Genomic DNA, 26,763 nt, shown 5'->3' with positions numbered 1-26,763 from the left:
TGGGATTCTGTCTGGTCAGATGACAACGATCGCTTGGCTCCGCTTGGAAGCTGCTGAGCAGAGGCAGCAGCACCTGACCAAACTCTGGATTCTGGGCGCATGGTGTGAGGCTGCGAGGCCCAATTCCAGATTCATCCAAGGCTTAATGTCATCCAGGGTCGCGTCTTGCTATCAGCCCACCCCAATCCCTGGCGCATTCAGGCTGCTGAGAGGACACAGCAGGGCTGGTTGCTTGGGGCTGCTTTTTAACTAGACTTGTCGTGACACAGTACACTGAGAGTAGTTAATATTAATGAGGGTTTATTGCCGGCCAGGCACTGGCCTAAACCTTTTACATAAATTTTTACTTAATTCCCACAAAAGCTCTGTGAGGGGAGGGGGATGCCCTGTCACTACCATTTTACAGATGAAAAATCTGTGTTCAGGCTACAAGACCATTCAGCAGGAGACATGAAGCCGAGGTTCAATCCCATCAGACTCTATTCTCCCGGAGCGGTTTAGGGTAAGGTGTGAGTGTGAACCTGTCTCCCCCACGCAGGAAGCTTGCCCCTTCGGCTCCTGACGGGTCTCCAGAGCCCTCGTCCAGCCTGGCACAGAGCCTGGCCCACAGCAGGTGCCTGGGAGGGCGTTGGTCCTGGTTCATTGAGGCCCCCAACAAGGGCCTCAGCTTCACCATCTTTGAAATGAGAACGCCAGGGCGGATCTCGCAGGGCCGAGGCCAGGTTCTCTCTGGCAGCAGAGCGAAATGCTTCGCTCTACGTCCTCGCTGCTGCCGCCCTCGCCCGTCGCGGGGGCTCCAGCCCAGTCCACGCCCGAGCCGGGGTGAGGCGCCGGCGCCCCATTGTTAGGGAGGGAGGGGAAGCTCCTGAGAGCAGATTCCCCACCCTAGGTCGCGCTCGCCGCCCAATGGAGCAGATGACTTGGCCCAGCGCTTGCCGCGCGAGGCGCATCCTTTGTCTGCTCCGGAGATCCCGACGCCCGAGGCCCGAGCCCAGCTCCCTGGGCAGACAAAGCCGGGGCCGCTGCGAACCCGGTCGGCCGGAGCAGGGCTCGCACCACCCTCCTCACGCCTTACGCACCGCCCCCCCTTCGGGGTCCTCTGATTGGCTCATGGGGCTACAAAGAGGCCGGGAAGCGGGTGGATCACGTGCGCTAGCGTGGCCTCCAATTGGGCGGGAGCGGCTGCCAATCGGGGGGGGCGGGCTGTCCGCTCACTGCCCGGTCGCTCCTTCTGTGCTGGGGCCCGCCCGCCGGGCCGGCCGCCTGTCAGAAGGAGGTGGCGATGGTGCGCCGGGCGGCGGCGGCGGCTGCGGCGGCTTCCCGGGTCGGAGTGGAGGGAAGAGAAGATGACTGACCAGCCCACTGACTGACTGACTGAATGAATGAATGGCGGAGCCACGCGCGCCATGAGGAGCCTGCCAAGCCTGGGCGGCCTCGCCCTGTTGTGCTGCGCCGCTGTAGCCGCAGCCGCGGCGCTCTCGGCCACCTCGGCAGGGAATGTCACCGGTGCCGGCGGGGCCGCGGGGCAGGTGGACGCGTCGCCGGGCCCAGGGTTATGGGGCGAGCCCAGTCACCCCTTCTCTAAGACCGCGGCTCCCACGACCCAGGCCCTCAGGACCGGACCTCGGCGCGCTACTGTCCACGGACCTCTGGCTGCGACCTCCTCAGCTCAGTCTCCGGAGACCACCCATCGGGCGACAGCCGGATCGGCTCCGACCGCCTTTCAGGCGCCTCTCGGCCTGTCGCCAAGCACCCCTCAGGCGGTGGGACCCACTCCGACAAACCCTCGGGCGACTAGCAAACCCGTGCGGACCACGCTTTCTGCGACCACCAGCCCGGCGCCGACCACCCCTGTAGCGACCACTGTTCCGGCGCCCACCACTCTCCAGACCCCGACCTCGGTTCTCCCCGGCAGCAGCAGCAGCGTCCCGCCCACCCCACCTGCCGCCGACGTCCCTTCTCCGCCCCCAGGTGAGTCCCAGCGCTTCTTTACCGGTAGAAGCCTCCCCAGTGGCACCCATCCTTACCCCAGCCCCCAGCATCTGGGGTTGGGCTCTTGTGTGGAATTTACCGTTTCTTGCTCCAAAGGTTCCCCAGATTTCGCCTCCCAAGAGGAGGTCCAAGCTCCAGCTCGCCTCCCTCCCCTCCCCCCTCAACCTGGAAAGTCTTTTGTCCCCCCCACCCCCCCGCCCGGGCTGTGCTTCCTCGGGAGGGGGTCGGCTGTTGTGTGGAAGGCATAGATAGCATCTCCTTCCAAACAGGGCTTCTGGCCTTTGTCAGAGACCCCGAATGGGTGCAAACTTTTGGGGAAGTTTGAAAGCCAGCACAGTACCTCCTTCAACCAATGGGTCAAAAAGTGAGTGTAAGGGATCCCCCCCCAAGCTCAAATTTCCTTGTTCATTTTTCCTTGTTTATGTAAATATCAGCTGTGCATGCGACATGTGGAGGAGATGTTGAGAGGATTTTGTTTACAAACGGTAGTACAGACCACTTGAAGCCAAAAAAAAAAAAAAACAGCATTGTAATCCTTTTCCCTGCAAATATGTGGATTCGGTAGGTCATTTGGGACAGGTGTGTATCTAGGTTGAGCACATTTATAAATTAGGTTAAATCCCTTTCTTGCACCATTTTTTCCCCTCCTCAATCACAAGGTCAATATTTTGGGCGAATAATTTTAAGCAGAAATGCCCATTTCCCCCCCCTTAAGCTATAATGCTCAATTTTGCTGATGCTTGATAAATGACAATTTCTGTTTGGATCCACGTACAAAATAAGGCTCTTCTTCCTGCTGGTTGTCTTTAAGCAACATTGGAGACAATTCTTATTCTTTGCTCCTTTAGATCTAAAGTAGGCCTGGAACTAAACAAATAAAATCTGCCTTGTCAAAACATTAGGCAACAGTTTCCGAATGTCTTTGCTTTGAGTTGGCCTGGAGATTTGTCCAAACCATTTGTTTAGCTGTTCTTATAGTAATGGGTCTCTGACCTAATTCTTAGGCTCAGTGATTACTGTAGAGTCAGGTATGGACTTTGGACTGTGACTGAGTTTGCAGAGAGTTTTCCCACATGGTCATGAGCGAGCCATCATACAGCCTTGAATCTTGGGTTAGAGTTTGGCATTGACATCAGTAGAAATGGAGGTAATTCACCCATAAAAAACAAATTTGTGTCTCTTCCAGCTTTAAGAAGTATATTAACTAGCTGGATTTTATCTGTAACCTTTTTTGGCCTTCATGTAGAAAGAGATTGGCACATTAACTGAGAGACGGAAAAGCATAGTGGCTAAGAATATGGATGCTGAGGCCACTTGTAGATTGAATCCTAGTTCTGCCCTTTATTAGTTGTGTAATCTCGGTCAGGTCACTTATGCTCTCTGGCCTCAGTTTCTTTAACTGTAAAATGAGATAGTTATAGCACTCACCTCATAGGGTTACTGTGAAGGTTAACTAAGTTAATATATTTATAGCACATAGAACAGTTCTTGGTGTGTAGTAAGTACCATGTATGTGTTAGTTATTATGACTATGATTTTGTGTCTGTGTGTGTTTGGATAAAAAGGATTTGAGAAACATAGTAGGGACTTGTAACTTATGTGTTTTCATACAATATAATAGAAAATGCATAAATGAGATTTCCTGGAGTTTCAAGCACATAGCAGCATTAATGAAGTAGCAAGATCTTTTATTTTGAATGGTTAGTAACTGGTAAATAAATCTGTGTAATTGAGAGTTATTTTATTATTTCTGTATTGTTAGTTTTAAGTCACAAAAAATACAGGCAACCGGAAATGTTTAAACGAAAAAGTAAAAGTCACTCCTTCACTGCCTCCTAGTTCCAGTCAGTCCCTAAATGTTACTACTGTTAACAGTTTGATCTCTTTTCAGACATTTTTCTGGGCATACATAAACACACACACAGAGTTTTTCTTAAATAGGTTTTTTGTTTTAAATCAAAATATAATAATCTTATACATATTGTTTTGTAGGTTGTTGTATTCACTTAGGAGCCCTGGTAGCGTTGTTCACTAAATATTCACTTAACTATGCATCATGGACTTTTTTTTTTACGTCAGAATCTAAGGTCTACCATATTCTTTCTAACAGTTGCATTTTCTGTTGTAAGAACGTATCATAATTTAATCCCTTATATATGGACACTTAGGTTGTTTCTGGACTTCACTTTAAAAAAAGTACAGAGAAGAATGCAGTCTTTTTAAATTCATTATGTGTACATTATATCCTGTGATGCTTTGACTGGAGTGTCTTAAAATCCAGATCAGTTTCACCTGAATTCAAGCCGGATTGATTAATATTGCCATCAGAACTATCGCTGAAGTCTTTTTGTAACTTCCGTGGACTGACATATACTGCCTATGGTGGTCTTCAGGTGACAGAAGTTTTAGAAGATGTCCAACCGCAGTAACTCTTCTGTGTTTTAAATTTTCTCTGCTTTATTCTTTTTTGTGAATTCACTTTGGGTTGCCTGTGTCTAGTCCTCAGCAGCTGAGCTGACTCTGTGGGCCTATTGGTAGGCAATTTAGCTCTAAAGTGATATAATCGAGTGTGGACTTTTTATTGGAGCATGGGTCCCAGAGATAGTCTACCTCAAACAGTAAACACATCTCTTTGACAGAAGGCAAACTTCCAATTGAATTTGACAGAGCTGGTTTGACTTGCAAAGTTAGACTCCCTGCATTTGGGAAGATGGCTATACAGAGGTTTTTATTTCAATGTTCTTGTAAGAACCGAATGTCACTGAAAATATATATTATTTGATGGGGTGGTCTTATAGCTGGTTTTCGATTTAGTAAAAATTTCTTTCATGTAAGTCTAGCTGAGAGCTCTTGCCTGACCCTCAGCTAGGGCCCTCTTTTTTTAAAAATAATTTTGATTGTGCTTTAAGTGAAAGTTTACAAATCAAGTCAGTCTCTCACATATAAACTTGCATACTCCTTACCACATACTCCCGTTTACTCTCCCCCTAATGAGTCAGCCCGCTCCCTCCTTCCAGTCTCTCCTTTCGTGACCGTTTTGCCGGTTTCTAACCCTCTCTACCCTCCCATCTCCCCTCCAGACAGGAGATGCCAGCACAGTCTCAAGTGTCCACCTGATACAAGTAGCTCACTCCTTATCAGCATCTCTCTCCAACCCATTGTCCAGTCCATTTCATGTCTGATGAGTTGTCTTCGGGAATGGTTCCTATCCTGGGCCAACCGAAGGTTTGGGGACCATGACCGCTGGGATTCTTCTAGTCTCAGTCAGACCATTAAGCCTGGTCTTTTTATGAGAATTTGGGATCTACATCCCACTGTTCTCCTGCTCCCTCAGGGGTTCTCTGTTGTGCTGCCTGTCAGGGCAGTCATCGTTGTGGCCGGACACCATTGTTGTGGCCAGGCACCATCTAGTTCTTTAGGGCCCTCTTGTTTACAGGGACACTCATCTGCAAACTGAAACTAATTGCCCACCAAGCAGGCACTTTCCTCTCACAGACCTGGCAAAGTATTTGGCTGATTGGTTGCCTGAATAGGGCATTTAAGAAAGCTGAAGGGAGAGGCTGTAACACTAGAGGCTCATAATAATAATCAGCAGGAAGATACTGAGGTGATGACAAATATTTGCTTTTTTTAAATTATGGACCTTTAGGGCTAGACAAAGGAGCCCTGGTGACTCAGTGGTTAAGTATTCTGCTGTTAGCTAAAAGGTCAGTGGTTCAAACCCAAAAGCGGCTCCACAGGAGAAAAGACCTGGCAATCTGCTCTTGTAAAGATTACAGTCTAGGAAATCCTATGGGGCAGTTCTGCTCTGCATATAGGGTTGCTATGAGTCGGAATCAACTCGGCAACATACAACAACAGAGCTAGACAGGACTTTAGAAGCTGCTACCTCTTAATGTGGTTCTGTATTTTCAGAACTACTTCCATGGGCTTAGCTGAAATATTTCTCTCTGTAGTTAACACTGACTGACTGGTGCTGGTTCTGTCCTTTGGGGCCCTGCAGAGCAAGTCTGCTCCCTCTGTGCCATGACTGTTCTTCAGGGATTTGGGGAGAGTGATCATATTCCGTCTGAGTCTGGACTAAATAATTTCAGCTCCTTTGACTGTTCTTTGTGTGACATGGTTTCAAATTTCCCCGCTGTCCTGGTCACCCCTCTTCTGCATGTTTTCAGTCTTTTTGTCTCTTCCAAAGTGTGGAACACAGAGCAGAGCACAATACTCCAGGTGTGCTATAACTAGCACATGGAGCGGGCAGTTACCTAGTTCTTTCTTGGGTGCTATACTACTGTTGATGTAGTCCTTAGTCACCCTAGCTATTTTTGGCATCCTCATTAGGTTGTTGACTTACTGAGTCCATTAAGACAGCTAAGTCTTTCATTCATTTATTTATTTGTCTATTTTTGTCCTTTTTTTTATGTGCATCTTGAGTTTTCCTTCATTCTGAGCTTGAAAATTCTTGTTATTTTCTAAAGTATAAGCTGTCACATTCGCCAAACTTGTAGGATTGGTTGTATTAGATTCAAGTCATCCTTTTAGATCCCAAGTCTGTCACTCAGTGAACCCCACCCAGTTTATTCACAGTCACCTACAGGGTATTTCTATAGACAGACATCACAGTCTAGGGTCAAGTTAGGGCAGGTTATTCTTACCTCACTGGGGAGAGTAATTTACGGATGATAGAACAGTGTGGAAGGAAAGAGATAATAGTTTAGATTAGTTCTCAAGGGTCTCTTCCAGCTCTGAAGTCCTGTGGTGATTTGGTACACATGATTCTGGGACCATTAATGCCCCCAGAGATTTAAGCATTTATTTTTGATCTATATTATGAGAATGGACTTTGTTTAAGCAAGTCCTAGAATTTAGAGTTTAAAAACTCTTACTCCTATGACATGTAAAGAAAATATTACAAATAGGTTTTATTTGAAAGGAACATTCTAGGAATGCAGGGCCCTCCTAACTGTACTGGGAAATATCTTCGTCATCCTAAGTGTCTGCTGCTAGGTTCAGGGTCTTCTTTGCTTGTGGCTATTTCAGAGACAGTATTCATTTTTTTTTTTTTTTAATTCATTTTAAGGAGTCCCCGGGTGGTACAAATGGTTAACGTGCCTGACTGCTAACTAAAGCTTAGCGGTGGAGAGTGAAGTCAACCCAGAGGTGACTGGGAAGGCCTGGTGATCAATTTCCAAAAACTCAGCCATTGAAAACCCTGTGGAGCACAGTTCTACCCTGACACACATGGGTCACCATGAGTTGCAATCGACTCGACAGCAACTGGGTTTTTGTTTTATTCATTTTAAGGAAATAGAAACTGTTTAGGTTCTGAGGGAAGTATAGGTCCACAATCTTTTATTCAAAGCCTTTGGTGCTGGATGTGTTTTAAAATTTAGAATTCTTCAGAATTTAGGAAGTTAATAAACACACTCTGGTGAAGTCTTAGGTCTTAGGCAGGATCCTATATTCAAACACATTAAGATATCTGCAGGAAAATACATGTATATGAATAAATAATAACTATAAGTAGCCTCAAGGAGCCCTGGTAGTACAGTGGTTAAGTGGTCAGCTCCTAATTGAAAGGTCAGCTGTTCGAACCTACCAACCGTTCTGTGGGAGAAAGATGTGGCAGTCTGCTTCCTTAGAGATTTACAGTCTTGGAAACCCTATAGGGCAGTTCTTTTCTGCCCTATATGGCCACTGTGAGTCGAAATTGGCTCGGTGGCAATGGATTTTATACACAGACTTCCATTTGTTTAGGTCGTGTTTTGCTGCCAGATGCATTCAGAGCAGGTCAGGTATTTGCCACCAAATGACTTAAAGAAAAAATTTTGATTTTCAGAGCTTCTGGTGTTTTGCATTAGGTTTGAGGGAGTGTGGACTACTGAAGAGTAATCACAAACGCATATAGCACCTACTATGTTCCAGACCATCGAGTTGATTCTGATTCATAGCGACCCTATAGGACAGAGTAGAACTGCCCCATAGAGCTTCCGAGGAGCATCCGGAGGATTTGAACTGCCGACCTTTTGGTTAGGAGCTGTAGCACTTAACCACTTTGCCTTACATATATTAATTCATTTAATCCTGACAACAGTAACCTTTTGAGCTAGGTACTTTTATTATTCTCATTTCATAGATAAGGAAACTGAGGCCTAGAGAAGTCCAACTTTGGTGGAGCCTAGATCCAGACTTCGGCAGTCTGGCTTTAGAACCCTTATTGTTGGCATTTAAACAAATAGTTGCGTTGAAGAGTAGGAAACAATTTTGCTAAAACTCTTGGTCCTTGGATACTAATTTTAGAAATTTTCTACTATTCTTTGGCATTTGCTCTCTTTACCCCATTGTGTCCTGTTATTTACCTCCTTTGAGTTTTGTTTTACAACATTGGTTTCAAATTATAGCTTTTATTCTTCCTTTGATTAGGTCGTAAAATGGTCTGTGATAGAGAAATTTGTCTGTAGGCTTTTTAAGGGCCAGACCCAAGAGCTCCCCAAATTCTCTATATCAGGCCTAAGTGCATAGCTTTCTGTAGAAGTCCCTTAGCCTGATTAGCTACTGGAACAGCGTATTTAACCTCCAGAACATTAATTTCAAATCTTCTGAATTATGTCTCCAGGAAGCCTTCTGGCCATTCAAAATTTACATATTGAAATAATCTGACTAGGCTTTTTTATCTTGATATTTTTTAAGACCCATAAAATTAAAGTGTGCATTACTTTTCATCTCAGCATTTCTGAACATGTATATATTAACTTCCAGACATCCTGGCACCTTATAAAAAGAATGGAAGAAATTATCACGGTGCTTTTTTTACTGATGGGTAAATTATGAGTCAAGAGATTACTGCCCCAGGGTACATAATAGATCAGAAGGGAATAGGAATATAAGATCTAGTTTAACTGAAAGACATTGTTAGATGATACTTTTAGTTATAAATAACTTTAATTCATGCCTTTTGCTTTGATCTTGATTTTTGTTTGTTTTCTTTAGATATAACGTTGAGATTGTATTACAGGCACCCCTTCTGTGGTCCCTTAAACTTTTTTCAAGTACACAGTTTGGTTTGTTTGTTTTTTACTAGAAACAGCTACCCTAACTGCACTGGTAAATATGAAGGGTGTATTTAAAGAATTGTGATGAAAAAGTTGAAGATTATATACCTGAGGTCTGAATATGCATTTGAATCACAATAAAGGTTTAAATAATTATCCTTTTACATGTGATAAATTTGTGTCAAAATAATCCCTCTGTTATTGCCATTGTACCACAGATAATTATTATTGTCAGAAGAAATCTTTCTCTTTTATTTTGTTCATTTAAAAACATTTTTTTTCAATTCTTCTTGCTCATTTTTCTACTTTAAATCCCCTCACACTTGTCTCTTAGCCCCATCCATTCTTTCCATGTTCTTTAAGGAACCAAATTATTCTCTCTATTTAACAATTTACCACTTTGTCCTCCTTCAGTGCCTCCTCAAAGACTAATTATTCCAAAAAGTCTTTCTAGATGAACAAAAGGTCCTTGAAGATGTCCTGGTAACAGGCTGCACAGGGTTGAACATTTTGCACTCCGAACAAAACCTGCCTTTCTCTGTGACTTTGAGTTTTTTCCTCTTGATTTGTTTTTATTTATTTAATTTAAATGATTAAGCCCACTTGATAAGAAAACACCATCATTTATATAATATTGAGGACATGGTATTAATTCTCTTTGAAAAAAAATGAGAGAAAAGATTTTCTTTTTCTTGGGGCTCTTCTTTATTGTCCAGCTTTTTTTCCCCTGTTCCCTGAGGAACAAGAAAGAAAAAACTGTCATAACAGAAGTTATCTGCCTCTAAAAAAATTCAAGTACTTTGAATAAGTAGCAAATTTCTTTACATATTTGTGAGTAATATGAGATGTTTTTGTTGGTAGATGGATTTGGGATACATATTGATATTTCATTGAGAAACAAATGTTAGATTTTTTTTTTAAATAATTTTTATTGTGCTTTAAGTGAAAATTTACAAGTCAGTCTGTCACATATAAGCTTTTATACACCTTACTACATACTCCCGTTTACTCTCCCCCTAATGAGTCAGCCCGCTCCCTTCTTCCGGCCTCTCCTTTCATGACCATTTTGCCAGTTTCTAACCCTCTCTACCCTCCCGTCTCCCCTCCAGACAGGAGATGCCAATACAGTCTCAAGTGTCCACCTGATACAAGTAGCTCACTCCTCATCAGCATCTCTCTCCATTGTCCAGTCCCTTCCATGTCTGATGAGTTGTCTTCAGGAATGGTTCCTGTCCTGGTCCAACAGAAGGTTTAGGGACCATGACCGCCGGGATTCTTCTAGTCTCAGTCAGACCATTAGGTCTGGTCTTTTTATGAGATTTTGGGGTCTGCATCCCACTGTTCTCCTGCTCCCTCAGGAATTCTCTGTTGTGCTCCCTGTCAGGGCAGTCATTGGTTGCGGCTGGGCACCATCTAGTTCTTCTGGTCTCAGGATGATGTAAGTCTCTAGTTCATGTGGCCCTTTCTGTATCTTGGGCTCATAGTTATCGTGTGACCTTGGTGTTCTTCATTCTCCTTTGATCCAGGTGGGTTGAGACCAATTGATCTATCTTAGATGGCCGCTTGTTAGCATTTAAGACCCTAGACGCCACAGTTCAAAGTGGAATGCAGAATGTTTTCATAATAGAGTTTATTATGCCAATTGACTTAGGAGTCCCCTTAAGCCATAGTCCCCAAACCCCCGCCCTTGCTCCACTGACCTTCGAAGCATTCAGTTTATCCCAGAAACTTCTTTGCTTTTGGTCCAGTCCAGTTGAGCTGACCTTTCGTGTATTGAGTATTGTCCTTCCCTTCACCTAAAGTAGTTCTTATCTACTAACTAATCAAAATGTTAGATATTTTGAATGACAAAACTTCCCGTGTAGAAATCTAATTAAAGTTGATAGTGAATAAGAGTGCTTGTAATAATTAACAATTGTACAATGCTGTATGTTTTACCAGGTGCTCCTAGAATCTCCAAGACTTTGATATTCATATTTTGTTGATTTCTGGATATTGAGTGAATGAAGGCAGAACTTCTGTCTCCTGTTGGTACTTTTATTGATGAATATTGACCAGATATTTACAGGTTTTTGGTAGATTTCATATTTGATATTTCAAACTGTTGTCCTTTATCTTGCTGAATTTAAATCTTTGACTAGTTTAGCTGCCCATTCTTAAAAGGATAGAAAAAAATGTTCTGGACTGGACAGTGGGTAGGAGAGAGATGCTGATGAAGAGTGAGCTAATGATATCAGGTGGACACTTGAGACTGTGTTGGCATCTCCTGTCTGGAGGGAGGATGGGAGGATAGAGAGAGTTGGAAGCTGGCAAAAATTGTCATGAAAGGAGAGACTGGAAGGGCTGACTCATTAGGGGGAGAGCAAGTGGGAGAACGGAGTAAGGTGTATATAAACTTATATGTGACAGTCTGACTTGATTTGTAAATGTTCACTTGAAGCTCAATAAAAGTTAATAAAAAAAAAATGTTCTATTTGGAGAAGAGGATTGATTACTTTATATATTCTTTCCCTGGCGCTATACAAGGCTGAATGTTAGGGAGAGAGTCCAGTAGTAACTGAAAGTAAATGAGGTTAAAAACTACAGAACTTAATTGAGAAGGCTCATGTAAATATCGTTTCTTCAGATTGAAATATTTTTGCTTTTTTCCCAGTGTAGGAATCTGTTTAGAATCATTTTAACATACTATTTCAGTTGTATTGCCTCAGATCAGTGTAGTAGTAGCAGAGATTTAGTACTCTTTCACCTCTCATTTCCAATCTAATATTTTAACATTTTAGCTGAGAAGGCAACTAATGTTAATTGAGCACATATTATTATATGCCTGGTTACCTATCAGGATTTTTTTTTTTTTAACATGTATCATTCAATTCTTAAACAATGCTGTAGTTAAATATTATCCTTATCTTATGGATAACAAATACTAAGATTCAGAAAGGTAAAGTAGCTTACCCAAGGCCACAAGGCTTATAAACTTCATGAGCGCAGGGACTTTTGTCTGTTTTGTTCACAATTGTCTTCCCAGTGTCTGGCTGAAAATAGATTCTCAATAAATATTTAGTGATTGAGGGAATGAAGAGGAAGGAATGGTTTGTAGCTACACAAGACATGCAGTGTATTCTTGAGGAAAGTAATGTAATCTCATGGCCTTTTCCCTTAGTTTAGAAATGAGTTTTGCTCCTTTTTTTCCCCCCTTCCTCACAAGATTAGTATGAGGAAGAATGAGAACTTACCTGGGTGAAGTAGAGCTTTTGAGATTTAGTATATTACAGTAATTATTCATTTTTTTGTTATGTAACTTTGTCCGTTCCATTTTTCTTAAAGGAAGAACATCAATAGAAAAATGAACATCTGATGACTTTTATAAAAAGTAGCTAAGTTGAAAAGGCTGAGCACTAGTCTGTAAGTCATGGAACCCTAAGTTTTTTCTCAGTTCTTTTACTAGTTCTGTGATCTTGGCAAATAATTTCATCTGTAAAATGAGGGAGTTAATCTAGATTTGTGGTTTTCAAACTGTATCTTTTGGGGACCTAAGGTTCCTCGAATGTGTTTAGGAGCCAGGATAGGGACTGGGGAGGCCAAGTGGGCCTATTCTGGGCCCTCTGCTGTCTCCCACCCTCACCTCTCACCCCACATCACCACCTACCCTTTAACCAACTCTTCCCTCGTCTGGTTTATATATTGGATTTGTTTTTTCAGTAAAGATTTTTTGAAGTAGGAATTCTCCTACTCTAAATCTCTATGATAAAGAAATTATGGTAATCTCTGGACTATTATGCATTCATTAAACTTGTTTACATTATGTTAAGTAGCAATGTATATTGGAGGAGAGAAATATACCAAAATGTTAAGTGGTTAAAGCTAACTAAGGGATGGGATTATGTTTACCTTCTTTGTGTTTTTCTGAATTTTCCAAGTTTGTTTTAATAAATATATCTAATTTTAATTTTATAGTCATACAAATAAATAATAAAATGAAAAAATAATAGAAAGTTGGGATAAGCTTGGTAAGCATTTACTTATATTAGACCAATCAGGTGGTATTTCCCAGGGCCACTTATCTAATTTCTGCCATTGAATCAGCAGTATTTACCCATGTTAGAGATATTTGCCTACTCTCAGTCAGTTGTGGTTGTAAAGAAAGATAGCTAAAGACAATGCCCAAGAAAGGAGAATGTTACTGAGACCTATTGTTGTTGTTAGGTGCAGTCAAGTGGGTTCCAACTCATAACAATCCTGTGTACAACAGAATGAAACACTGCCTGGTCTTGTGCCATCCTCACCATCATGGGTATGTTTGAGCCCATTGTTGCAGCCACTGTGTCAACAATCTCATTAAGAGTATTCCTCTCTTTCTCTGACCCTCTATTTTACTAAGCATGATGTTCTTCTCCAGGGACTGGTCCCTGCTGATAACATGTCCCAAGTATATGAGATGAAGTCTCACCATCTTTGCTTCTAAGGAGCATTCTGGCTGTGCATCTTCCAGGACAGATTTGTTTGTTCTCTGGCAGTCCATGGTATATTCAGTGTTCTTCGCCAATGCCATATTAAAGGCCTAATGAATATTAAATGTAGGGTGGGAATAGCATCTAAGATTTGGAACCTTTAGGAAAGTTTTAGCTAAGATCTTTAGCAGAGGCTAAACAGAGAGGTAGTTATTTATCCATTTCATTCTGACTAGAGAATTTAAAAGCGTGTACTTTAAGATTGATTAAAGTAGCATATTGAAATAGATCTTGTTTAAATTGTTCAAAATTTGAGTTCATGGCATTGTTCACTGCCTTTACCAATAGATGATCTTTGATTATTTGTTCCTTAAAAAATACAGGGTTCCCAAAAGTTTAGTTTCAATCTGTTCATATGTTTTGCAATTAGATCAGATGGGATTGCTTTTATATTAATAATGCAACAGCTGTTCTATATGATACCCTTGCCAGAGAGACAGCGAAGCTCTGAGGAAAAGGGAAATTTATTCAATGGGAAGAAGGAATGTATTCTGCCTAGTCATGGGGGAAACGACAAGGAGTCGGACTGTTTTTAAGCTGGCTGGGGAATATTAAATAACTTTTATTTAGCAGATTTTGGACCCTTTCGATAATTCATTTTGGGAACATTTGTTTCAGTCTTGTATACTTCCTAGAACTGGCATATTACCAGGGATCATATTAGTTTTTACTATGTATTTTAAAAACCTAATGCTTTTACTTAATGTATGTGAGCAAAAGGAAGAGGTTAGAAGCAGGATTGCTAATGCGAAAAGAACACCATATTCCTTAGTTCTTTTAATCTGGAAATGTTCTTTAAAGGTGAGATTCTTTTAAAAATATTCTAGGGAAAGTTTAAAAGGAAATTGGATGAACTGAATAAATTTTAGGTTTTTTTAGATAGTAGGGGAAGGGTTAAGGAGTCCTGATGGTACGATGGTTAAGCTCTTGGCTGCCAACCAAAAGGTCAGCAGTTTGAACCCACCAGTGGCTCCACTGGTGAAAAGACCTGGTGATCAGCTCCTATAAAAATTGCAGCCTAGGAAACCCTGTGGGGCTGCTCTGTTCTGTCATATAGGGTTGCTATGAGTCAGAATCATTTCAACGGTATACAGCATCAACAGGGGAAGGGTTACTGGAAATAATGGGAGAGAAGAGGGGGTGTTTGGCATTCCAACATATTTATCCGTATTTGTGTATTGAGGCTTGATTAGAGGAAGACATTGGACTTTTTCTGCTACAGACTTATCATTTGACTTTATATTCATTATAATCCTATGGTGTGTTTTGATTTATCATCTCTATATGAACTGCTTTAACAGTGTAGTCTCACCATCCATTGATGTGTGGGTTAATGAATAGTTATAAAGTGTACCAAAAACACAAAACAATCTAGCTGTTGGGTATTATTATACTGAATTGTTGGTGTATTGCCTGCAAATCTATCCTGTTCAACTGGTTTTAGTTTTTAAATTGGTCTGTTGCTTCAACTTGCCCATAAAGACAAGGCTGAATGGTCCAGCTAAACAGTGGAATGGCAGTCAGAAGAACTAAATTCCAGTCTTTCTTTCCATTGACTTTGTGGGTCCTGAGCATATTTTTAATGGCTCTGTGACTTAGTTTCCTTAACTGTAAAATGAAGTCTATTACTTACTCCCAGTCTCTCAAGATTTTTGAGAAGTAACATATGTAAATTACTTTGAGCTTTTCCCCCACACAAAGGTTTTATAGATATCAACCTGTTTTCTAGTATTCTTTCCTGATTACATGGTTTACATTAGCTTATAATGTAAACTGAACAAGATAACTTTGATTAAACACAATAAATATGTACATACATTTACAGGTGGCTTCTTTCTGCAAAATACATTTTATGCTATTTTGTAGTTAGCATATTTGTATAACTTACAGATAATTTTGTTGTAGCATTGTCCAAAGATTTGGTTTCCTTCAGTATTCTTTTCCTTCCCATTCTAACCAGTTGCCATTAAGCTGATTTCAACTCATGGCAACCCAATGAATTTTCTTTCTTTCTTTTTTTTAATTTTACTTATTTTGTTGTCATTGTTGAGAATATATACTTCAACACACACACCAGTTCAGTACTTTCTACATGTACAATTCAGTGACATTACTTACATTCTTTGAGTTGTACAACCATTCTCACCCTCCTTTTCTGAGTTGTTCCTCCTCTATTAGCATAAACTCACTGCCCCCTAAGTTCCTATCTGATCTTTTGAGTTTCTGTTGTCAGTTTGATCTCATATAGATATATCTTGAAAGCACAACGCTCAAGGCAGACATTCTTCACTAACTAAGCTACAGTTTTGTTTGATTTTAAGAAGACTTCAAGGGATATTTTTGGCTTAAGGTTTAAAGATTATCGCAGAACAATAGTTTCAGGAGTTCATTCAGCCTCCACGGCTCTAGAAAGTCTGGAGTCTATGAGAATTTGACATTCTGGTCTTCACTTTCCCTTTCTGATGATGATTTTTCTGTAGAGTCTTTGATCAAAATATTCAGTAACGGTACCTGGCATCATCCAGTTCTTCTGGTCTCATGGCAAAGGAGGCAGTTATTCATGGAGACAATTAGGCACACATTCCCTATCCTCCACCTATTCCTGACTCTCCTTCTTTTGTTGCTCCAGGTGAATAGAGACCAATTGTTGTGACTTGGATGACCACTTGCAAGCTTTTAAGACCCCCGGCATTAAGCAACGAGCTAGGAGGTAGAACAGAAGCACTAAACACATTACTGGTGCCCTGGTGGCAAAGTGGTTAAGAGCTGTGGCTGCTAACCAAAAGGTCGGCAGTTGGAACCCACCAGCTATTCCTTGGAAACTCTACGGGGCACTTATGCTCTGTCCTATAGGGTCACTATGGGTCAAAATTGACTCAAGGGGAACAGGGTTTTAAACACGTTATTAGGCCAATTAACTGGAATCCATAGGGTTTTCCATGGCTGATTTTTCGGAAATAGATCACCAGGCCTTTCTTCTAAGGAGCCTCTGAGTAGACATGAACCTCCAACCTTTTGGTTAGCTGCTGAACCCATTAACTGTTTGCACCATGCAGGGACTCTTTTGGGTTAATAAAATAATCTTTAACATTAAATTCATAGCGTAAATAAGTTATGATTTTATACATTACTAAAAAAAAAAATTTTTTTTTTTTTTAATATATTAGCTTTCGTTGATCTGTTTAGAACGTATCCCACATAATCTTTTTCATGATTATAAAAATTTTATTTTAGGAAACATAAAGAGGTATAAAGAAAAAATTAACTCAGGTAAAACTAAAGTTAATGCTTTATTGGTAATTACAGATTTTTTTTACCTCAGTATTTATTTTATACCCTTTTTTTCTCAACATAGAGATAATTCTATATGTACGTATGTATTTGAAACTGATTTTTAAAATATATTTCAAACATTCTGAAATGGGACATTTTTCAAATGAAATTAAAAGTAGTACTGCTGGTGTTATTACTACAATTTAAATGATCAAACCTCGAGTACAGTTTACTGCAATATTTAGAGAAAAACTAACCACACTGGAAAGCTTTTATCACTGAGTTTGCTATTTTATTACTGCATATTGATATATTCTTCCATTTCTCACAGTACTAAATGAGATCACTTATTTGTTATGAAAATGAAGATGTCTGTTAAGAATTAGCAATCTTCTGAAGTCAAATATATGACAGGTTAAAATGGGAAAAAATTCATGACATTTAAATTATTTATTATAGTGTAAATTCATTTTGGATAGAGATCCAAATGCTGTTTTACTTGAGACTTGGTATTCCTTGGCAGAACCAAACCAGTAGCCATTTTTGTAGTGTCTGTTCTGAGTGTAAGTGTGATTTTTCTTGGGTTCAAGTGGCCCCTGAGAGCCCAAAGCATTTGGAACCAAGCCAGGCATTTGGTATAGTCAATCATGTGATGAGGGAAGTCAGGGGCCCATCTGCTTGGCTCATACATTGCCTAAAGATGCCTAGGTGCTGTGCTATGCCAAAGAATAGCTCTGGCCATCAGGAGACTATCTGTCTTACACAATAATCTCTAGTTTCTGAATTTTGTGAAGAAAAGGCTATAATTTTTAAGTAAAAAAGGCCTGGCAAACTACTTCTGTAAAAATTAGAGCCAGGAAAATCCTATGGAGCAGTTCTACTCTGTAGTACATGGGGTCGTCATAAGTTAGTGGCCAACTTGATGGCAGTTAAGCAACATCATGATAAGTGGAGAAAAGGTTGAAGTTGTCAAGGATTTCATTTCGCATTGGATCCACAATCAACACCCATGAAAGCAGCAGTCAAGAAATCAAAAGATGCATTGCACTGGGCAAATCTGATGCAAAGGAACTCTTTAAATTGTTGAAAAGCAAAGATGTCACCTTGAAGACTAAGGTGTGCCTGACCCAAGCCCTGGTATTTTCCCGTCACATCATATGCATGTGAAAGCTGGATAATGAATAAGGAAGACTGAAGAAGAATTGATGCCTTTGAATTGTGGCGTTGGTGAAGAATATTGAATATACCGTGGGCTGCCAAAAGAACAAACAAATCCATCTTGGAAGAAGTATAACCAGAATGCTCCTTAGAAGCAAGAATGGCAAGACTGTGTCTTACATACTTTGGACATGTTATCAGGAGGGATCAGTCCCTGGAGAAGGACATCATGCTTGGTAAAGTACAGGATCAGTGGAAAAGAGGAAGACTCTCAATGAGATGGATCAACACAGTGGCTGCAACAATGGGCGGAAGCATAAAAACGATTGTGAGCATGGTGCAGGCCTGGGCAACGTTTTGTTCTGTGGTACATAGGGTTGCTATGAGCTGGAACCTACTTGAGGGCACCTTACAAGAACAATAACAATAATAAACCATAGTGTTGTTGGGAGAGTGTTAAATTAGTTAATGCATGTAAAACACTTAATTTAGCAGGAGTTAATAATCAGCACAGAGTAAGCACTCAAAATTAGCTATTATTATTAATACTGTTTTTTTTGTTTTTTTAACCTGTTCACAATGATTGAAGAACAGCAGGGAGAACCTTGAGTTTTAGTTCTAGATCAATAGGTTTACTAGATTCCTTGACACAGTCTGGCAATACATTAGCGATCAGGAAGACTTGCACATTGTCACAGATGAACCTTTTCTAACAAGGTACAGAGTAGGACCAATATATTTGAGGTGAAAAGTTATCTCCTATCCTTCCAGAGTGGTCTAGATCAAGCTAGAATTATCCTGTGCCATGATGCCAGGTCCAACAGTAATGGTGCTGCTCAAAACTGGACTAAATGGAAGCTATTTTCAAAAAGCAAATGCAAAGACAGGACTTAAGTGAATCCCTGAAACAGCTTTGTCCAGTTTTGGTAGGTGTGTAGAGTTCTGGGATCTTTCGTAGGTTATCAGACCCTAGCCACAAATGACTTAGTAAAGTGAAAATAAGGCTGGGTCTATAGAAATACATGACTACTTGATTTTATACACGTGTTGTTGTTAGCTGCTGGTGAGTAGGTCCCCCGACTTACGGCGACACCCTGAACAATGGAACGAAACGCTGTCTGATCCTGTGCCATCCCCATGATTGGCTGAGATTGGATCATTGTGATCACAGGATTTTCAGTGGCTGATTTTAAGAAGTAGTTAGCAGGCTTTTCTTCCTAGTCTGTCTTAGCCTGGAAGCTCTGCTGAAACCTGCTCAGCAGCAGAGCAACACGCAAGCTTTCACTAACAGACGAATAGTGGCTGTACATGAGGTACATTGACTGGGAATTGAACCAGGGTCTTCCACATGGAAGGTGAGAATTGTAGCACTGAACCACCGCTGACTCATTTATATATGTAGCACATTGATATTTTTGAAAGCATACCAAATGCATATACATACACAATGCAAGTCACATAATCTCCGAGTTTCAATATCATCCTCTGTAACGTGAATATAATAGTATAGCATTCTTGTGTAGCAGATCTAGAGGTTAAACCCAGCTCTGTCCAATTCAAAAGTTTGTTTTTGTTTTTTTTTTTTCTTTTTGACTAAGCTCTGCTGCATTGCCCAAACCGATGGAAATAGCAGCACATGAAATAAAACATTCAGTGGTTACAGAGCACACTTTTTGGGTTCTGGTTTTGTCACCTGTCCCCAGTGAATTCATAGTTTGTCCTTGTCAGCACCAGTTCTGAATTGTACACAGTGATCCAAGTTTGCTTTCAGTAACTATTATGAAAATCAAAATTAAATCAATGAGTATTTTTCAAAAGCAGATCTGGGTGTGGAGTGGGGGTGGGGAGAGGAGATAATGGTGGAAAATAGATGAGGGTAAACAGGTAGAGAGCTATGGTAGATGTAAAGCAGAACTGAACAGTAACCATAAGATTGTCTACTCAGCACCAGAAGGATTGGTGGTAACAGACAATGTAATGCTTATTAACATTTGGCAAGTAATATCACATACTGTGAAATGTAGTATTGATTGTTCTTGACTTGACCATAAAACCTTTCGTCTTTAACTTAATATGGATTCTAGATCAAAATGCTGATATATAAAAAGTAGCAGGTGATATTCAATTATGTATAAGTCACTGAAGAATCTTAGATTTGAAAATATGATTGATACCTCTTCCAGTAACCTTAGGATGCATTTCCCCTCCTCATTTTGTCAACTTGCCTCCTCACTCAAAGGTTAGCTATCTCTCAGATCACTCAAAGCAGCAGCTATTATAGACCTAGCTTCATCCGATCCAGTTGCAAAACATATTGACAGATGTTATGCAAATTTTTGAAGGATTTATATTTATTAGAAATAATTAAATGGCTTCAGCTCATATGGCATCAGAACCCAACAATAATAATGTATATTATATCCTGCAGTTGCAGAAATACAGTGGTTAGGTTGAACTACACCACTGTAGCTGGGGAGAATATTTATAAAATGCAAAACCTGATCATATCATCCCCCTAGTTAATAATATAATACTTACATTTCACCATAATTCTCCTATTAATCATCATTCTGATTCCCAGCCCAGAAAGCTGAAGTTCCTTAGTATGACAAAACTTCATGTTCTGTCTCCAACCACATTTTCTGTCATCCCTTTCCTCATGCATTCAGCTCCGACAGAGTCAAATTTCTTCTGTTTCTCCTCAAATACATGGTTACTATTATCATCATTATTATTAACAAAGAAATCATCTATGGAGGTCTTACTCTGTGACAGAGCTTAAGAGTTTTACATGAATTATCATGAACTTACTTAATTTGTGGAAGAACCCAATAAGAAATATGTATCATTATCCACACTTTTCTAAGCAGGAATTGGAACTGTGAGAGTTTAAATAAACTGACTAAATTCTCATTTTCTAGTTATTTAGAACCTTGGTTCAAGTTCAAATCTCTCTAGCCTTAGAGCCTCTTTTCTTAATCACTAAGATAATTGGCCTCTCATTTCTTTGTTTATGCTATTCCCTCTGCCTGGTATAGTCTTCTTTTCAGTTTCAACAGGGGTCTTAACTATAAGCAATAGAAACCAAATCTTGTTGATTTAAGCAGAAATGGAATTTGTTAAAAGAATACTGAGGGGTTCACAGAATCTCCAGGGAGACCCAAATTCAGGTTATGGAGCTAGGGGTAACGTTTAGTCATACCACAGAGAGGTTCATTGAGTATGCCGCTGCCATCACCACTGAGATTAGATGCTGTGGTTTGCACCACTGACACTGTTAACATTGGGTACTAGATGCAATAAGTACTGCTGTCACTTCTCATACCACAACCACCACTCTCTCTGCCACCAGAGAGAGGACCTTATGCTTATTCCTTTGAATCACTACTTTCTAATTCCAAGCCAGGAAATGGTGCATCTGATTGTTGGGGCTTGATCATTCGCCCATACCCTAGCTGCAAGAGAGGCTGGAAAAATAAGAATCTAGCATTACCAACCTCTGGTGGGATATCAAGGCTTAAAAGATGGAGAATTCCTCCAAATAGGAAGGAATTCTGGGAGAATGGGAAATTATACTATGATCCTAAGCTTCTAGAAAGAATGACAGATATCTACCATACCCCTTTTCTTGGCTACTTGCCAAACTTATTTGTCCTTGAATAATCACCCCAAATCATTCATCCAGCCTCTTACTACTATTGTACCTTATACATTCTACCATTGCTGTACATACTGTATTTTTTGATTCCTTGCTTTTTGAGAATTCTTGTTTCAAGTAGTATTTGTTTATGTAACTGACTCCTCTGTATTTGCCCTCAAGGAGATTGTAGGGAATGTCTTATTCATGTTTGTAGCACCTAGCACCTACATAGGATGGTGCCCAGCACATAGTAAGTACTCAGTAAATAGTTGAACTGAATTATGTAATTTCCATGAAAACCAAAAAACAAACCCATTACCGTCGAGTCAATTCCTACTCATAGCAACCATATAGGACAGAGTAGAACTGCCCCATAGGGTTTCCAAGGAGTGGCTGGTGGATTTGAACTGCTGACCTTTCGGTTAACAGTCGTAGCACTTAACCACTGTGCCACCAGCGCCCCAATTTCCATAAGGACAGGGATTTTTGTCTTCATCCCTTTTTTCTTTTTTAACCACTGTATCCCTAGAACCTTGAGTAATTCATAGCATGTAGTAGGTGCTCAGTAAATATTTATTGAATAAATGAATACTTTTAAGTAAGAAATTATTTCTGGGATGATACTGTCAGAAAGAATGTGGATGTAAATGGCAGATTTAAAGCCTGTGTCGTAATTTCCAACTAGACCGCAAGCAATATGAGAACAGAATCTGCCTTATTCATCTCTGGTTACCTCTTCCTCCTATTCAAAAGCACAACCAGAAGAGGACAGTTTGGAATTCGTTCCTGGACCTACCATCACAGTAGCCACAAAAACTGCCTGGAGTACCGTACCTGCCTGACGTGAAACCTTTTTTGTCTCCTTTTGTATAACCAGCTGTATCCTGAAATTACATCTATTCTGGGAAGAAAAGGCTGTTGGGCAAACTGTCTTGTAGTCTGTGTTTTAAAAAGTATAATAACATAGGGCAGTAGCATCTCACTTTGAAGAAATGAAGGAATGGAGGCTTGGAGTTGTGAAATAATTTGTATAAGGGCAGTGAAATAGCAGAGATGCATGGTAGGCCAGAGTACTGTGACTTTTACAGGATAGCTTTTTAAATTTTTTAATTGTACTTTAGATGAAGGTTTATAGAACAAACTAGCCTTTCATTAAACAGTTAGTACACATTGTTTTATGACATTGGTTAACAACCCCATGACATGTGGACACTCTCTTTTCTCGACCTTGGGTTCCCTATTACCAGCTTTCCTGTCCCCTCCTGCCTTCTAGTCCTTGCCCCTGGGCTGGTGTGCCCCCTTAGTCTCATTTTGTTTTATGGGCCTGTCTAATCTTTGGATGAAGGATGAACCTCAGGAGTGACTTCATTATTGAGCTAAAAGGGTGTCTGGGGTCCATACTCTGGGGATTTCTCCAGTCTCGTTCAGGCCAGTAAGTCTGGTCTTTTTTTGTGAATTAGAATTTTGTTCTACATTTTTCTCCAGCTGTGTCTGGAACCCTCTATTGTGATCCCTGTCAGAGCAGTCAGCAGTGGTAGCTGGTCACAATCTAGTTGTGTACTGGACTCAGTCTGGAGGAGGCTGTGGTAGTTGTGGCCCGTTAGTCCTTTGGACTAATCTTTTCCTTGTATCTTTAGTTTTCTTCATTCTCCCTTTCTCCCAAAGGGGTGAGACCAGTGGAGTATCAACTATGTTATGCCAAGTGAGCTAGATGTTCCCTGAGACCATGGTCCCCACAGCCTTCAGCCCAGCAATTCGGTCCCTCAGGGAGTTTGGATGTATCTTTGGAGCTTCCATGACGTTGCCTTGTACAAGTTGTGCTGACTTCCCCAGTATTGTGTACTGCCTTACCCTTCACCAAAGTTACCACTTATCTATTTTCTATTTAGTGTTTTTCCATCCCAACCTCTTCCCTCCCTCATAACCATTAAAGATTGTTTTTTTGTGTGTATAAACCTTTTCATGGGCTTTTACAGTAGTGGTCTCTTATATTTGTTCTTTTGTGATTGGCTTATTTCACTCAGAGTCAGTTATTTCACTCCAGGGTCATCCATGTTGTGAGATGTTTCGCAGATTCATCATTGTTCTTTATCATTGTGTAGTGCTCCATCGTGTGTATGTAATAGCTTATTTACAGGATAGCTTTTTGAAGGGAACAAAAGCACAGTTCAGTGAAGCCAAAAGATAGTTTTTTAAAGCTAACTTTATTATTGTTATTAATGATAGCTATCATCGCTGGAATCAGGCTGCCTCGATTTGAATTCTTTTCTCTACCACTTACTAACTGTGTGACCCTGGGCAAGTCACTTACCGGCAAGCAGGTCTGTGCCTCAATTTTCTCATCTGTAAAATGGACATAATAATACCATCTACATTACAGGGTTGTTATAAGGGTTAAACAATAATATACGTAAAGTACTTAGAATGCTTGGCATAAGTTGACCTTCTGAATACTAGCTGATATTTTTATTATTATATTTTGAACACATATTTTTTACCTTTTACCTTCCTTACGTTGAATCTTTTCAATTCTTCACTACCTCTAATCCTTTTAATTCTGAATAAGTAGTATTACCCCATTTTACATATGAGGAATCTAAGGTAAGGCTAATTTGTTTGCCCTGTAGTCACATAGTTGTGAAATGCTATTTAACTGGAATTCAGACTCAGATCTATCTTATTTTTGAAGTTCTTTCCATCATGCCAAAATAACATGCTAGAAGAACTTGATGTGCTTCTCCTAAGCACTGTTGTTAGTTTAATGCATCTTTTTTTCCTCCATCTCCTTCACTTCTCTTTTCTGGTTTGTAGTCATTTTCTATCCATATCATAGATCTGTTTACTACCCTCTCCAGGTTTCTCCTGAATTCTTTTGATTTGTAGTAGAAAGTATACGCTTTATCTGAAAGACCATAGCATATACTCTCATACTGTTCTGTGCATTTTAATTTCACTTTCATTTTTTTTTTAATAAGTCTCATCGATCTGTTGTACAGTGGATTGGTTTCAAGAGAAGATTTGGATAGCTGCTGTGAGTCAGATGAGTACATTTATACATTAACCAGGATGATCTTTAAGTGCAAGTAGTGTACATGTAGAAACTAAGGGCCGTCTCAGCTGGTATAAAAGATGAAACACAAGTTAGTCAGTAATAGAGACAATATCAAATAATGGTATTGAGTTGCTACAAAAACTTCACAACCTATTAAGGTATTTTTTGTGTATTAGTCACATGGGGTCACTATGAGTTGGAATCAACTTGACAGCACCCAGCAACAACAACAACTTGGCCGAAAACTTCTATGAGAAGTCCCAAATGGACTTCATATGTTTGTTCCCCCCCCGCAAAAAAAAAGTTTACTTAAACTTGTTGTTTTAGAGAATTATTTTTCTTAGCAAGTGCTCTATTTCTCTTAACAGATCTTCTAGTAGTTATCAGAAAGTAAGCACTTCTTTTTGCTCTATTTCTTTTGGCTAGTAATCTTATGAAATAGATCAATCATTTAGAAATCCATGCTTTTAAAATCTGTGATTAAGTAGTCTTCAGGGACTAAAGCCACGAGCGGTAGGAAGCTATTACTTTCTGTTTCCTTCTTGCTTAACCAATGTACAATGGTATCTTCCTCTTTCTTTTTTTTGTTAACCAGACCAGGTTTCAGGTCCTCTTTTCTGATTTTTTTTTTTTTTCCTTGCTGTGTTAAAATTGACCTTTAACTATGCTTCACTAAGATGGTTTAGGTAAGACTTTGCATTCATTTTTACTTAAATAATCGGGGAATGGTATGCTTTTGTCAGTAAGTTTACATTGGGTTTTCCACTTTAACAAAATATGGTTCTTTTATTCATTCATCGGATCTTTGTTAATCACCTGCTGTTCACCTAGTGCTGTGCTAGATAAATCCTAGAGATACAAATAAGACATGGCTTCTGTCCATGAGAACACAGTGGAGGATATGGAAAATTAGACTAGAGAATGATAAGTGCTGTTATAGTGGTATGCATAGGGCACAACAGGAGCAAAGAGAGGCCTCCTCATCCATACTTTTATGGGGTGAAGGATGTCAGGGAAGGCTCTCTAGAAGAAGTTTTCTCTGAGCTGGGTCTTAAAGAAAAGTAGGAATTAGCCAGGTGGAGAAGAAAGGGGGAGGATACTGCAGGAAAAGGGAGCAGCATGTGACAGAGTGCAGAGATGAAAGAGCACATGCAAGCCTGCTAGGGGACTGAAGGCCTACATGGCTGTAGTAGGGGAGGAGAGATTATGTGAGGGTGGGTCAGGGAATGGTGAGATTTGAGACTGGAATGGTTGGCAGTAGCCAAATCATGAAATGCTTTATATGTCATGCTTAGCAGTTAATTCTGAAAGCAATGAAAAATTGTAAGCAAAGAAGTGACATGATAAGGTTTGTGTTTTAGAAAGATCAGTCTGGAAACTGCCCTGCACTCCTAAAAGTGTAAATGATCCCCAGCGTAGATAATCAGAGGCTATTGTCTCTCTAAGGGAAACCCTGATGGCATAGTGGTTAAGAGTTCAGCTGCTAACCAAAAGGTCAGCAGTTCGAATCCACCGAACGCTCCTTGGAAACCCTGTGGGACGGTTCTGCTCTGTCCTATAGGGTGACTATGAGTCAGAATCGACCCAATGGCAATGAATTTTATGGATCTCTCTGTGGAGAAGGACATCATACTTGGCAAAGTCCAGGGTCAGCGGAAAAGAAGACCCTCAACGAGGTGGATTGACTCAGTGGCTGCAACAATGAGCTCAGGCATAACAACGATTCTAAGGATGGCGCAGGACCCGGCAGTGTTTCGTTCTGTTGTGCGTAGGGTCGCTATGAGTCGGAACCAACTCGATGGCACCTACCAACAGCTAAGGAGCCCTGATGGTGCAATGGTGACTTCATGGGAAAAAAGTGACTTGGCGATCTGCTCCCGTAAAGATTACAGCCTAGGAAACCCTGTGGGGCAGTTCTACTCTGTCATGTAGGGTCACTGTGAGTCGGAAACAACTCTATGGCATATAACAACAATAACAACTGTCTTTCTAAATCTTTTCCCGAATTAATTTTGGATTAAAGGGTTTACATGCCAGGGTAGTATAATAATAGAAGGGGACATGAATTAGTCTTCTATCCTTTATTATTAAGTG

At 40.5% G+C, this 26,763-nt stretch overlaps 1 protein-coding gene across 1 annotated transcript in view; it reads left to right on the top strand.

Moving 5' to 3' along the window:
- Nucleotides 1–1,205: 1,205 nt before the first annotated feature.
- Nucleotides 1,206–26,763, top strand: part of MEGF9 (multiple EGF like domains 9) — a 137,364-nt gene continuing 111,806 nt past the window's right edge. The window contains exon 1 of the mRNA XM_049895495.1: nucleotides 1,206–1,971. Within this exon, the coding sequence (XP_049751452.1) occupies nucleotides 1,383–1,971 (589 nt within the window). The 5' untranslated portion in view covers nucleotides 1,206–1,382. The remainder of the gene's footprint in view (nucleotides 1,972–26,763) is intronic.

This window comes from Elephas maximus, chromosome 9 (genome assembly GCF_024166365.1).
Source record: "Elephas maximus indicus isolate mEleMax1 chromosome 9, mEleMax1 primary haplotype, whole genome shotgun sequence".
Classification (NCBI taxonomy): Eukaryota; Metazoa; Chordata; class Mammalia; order Proboscidea; family Elephantidae; genus Elephas; species Elephas maximus.
Note: the sequence above shows the minus strand (reverse complement) of the source record. Positions and strands in the feature narration are given on the sequence as shown.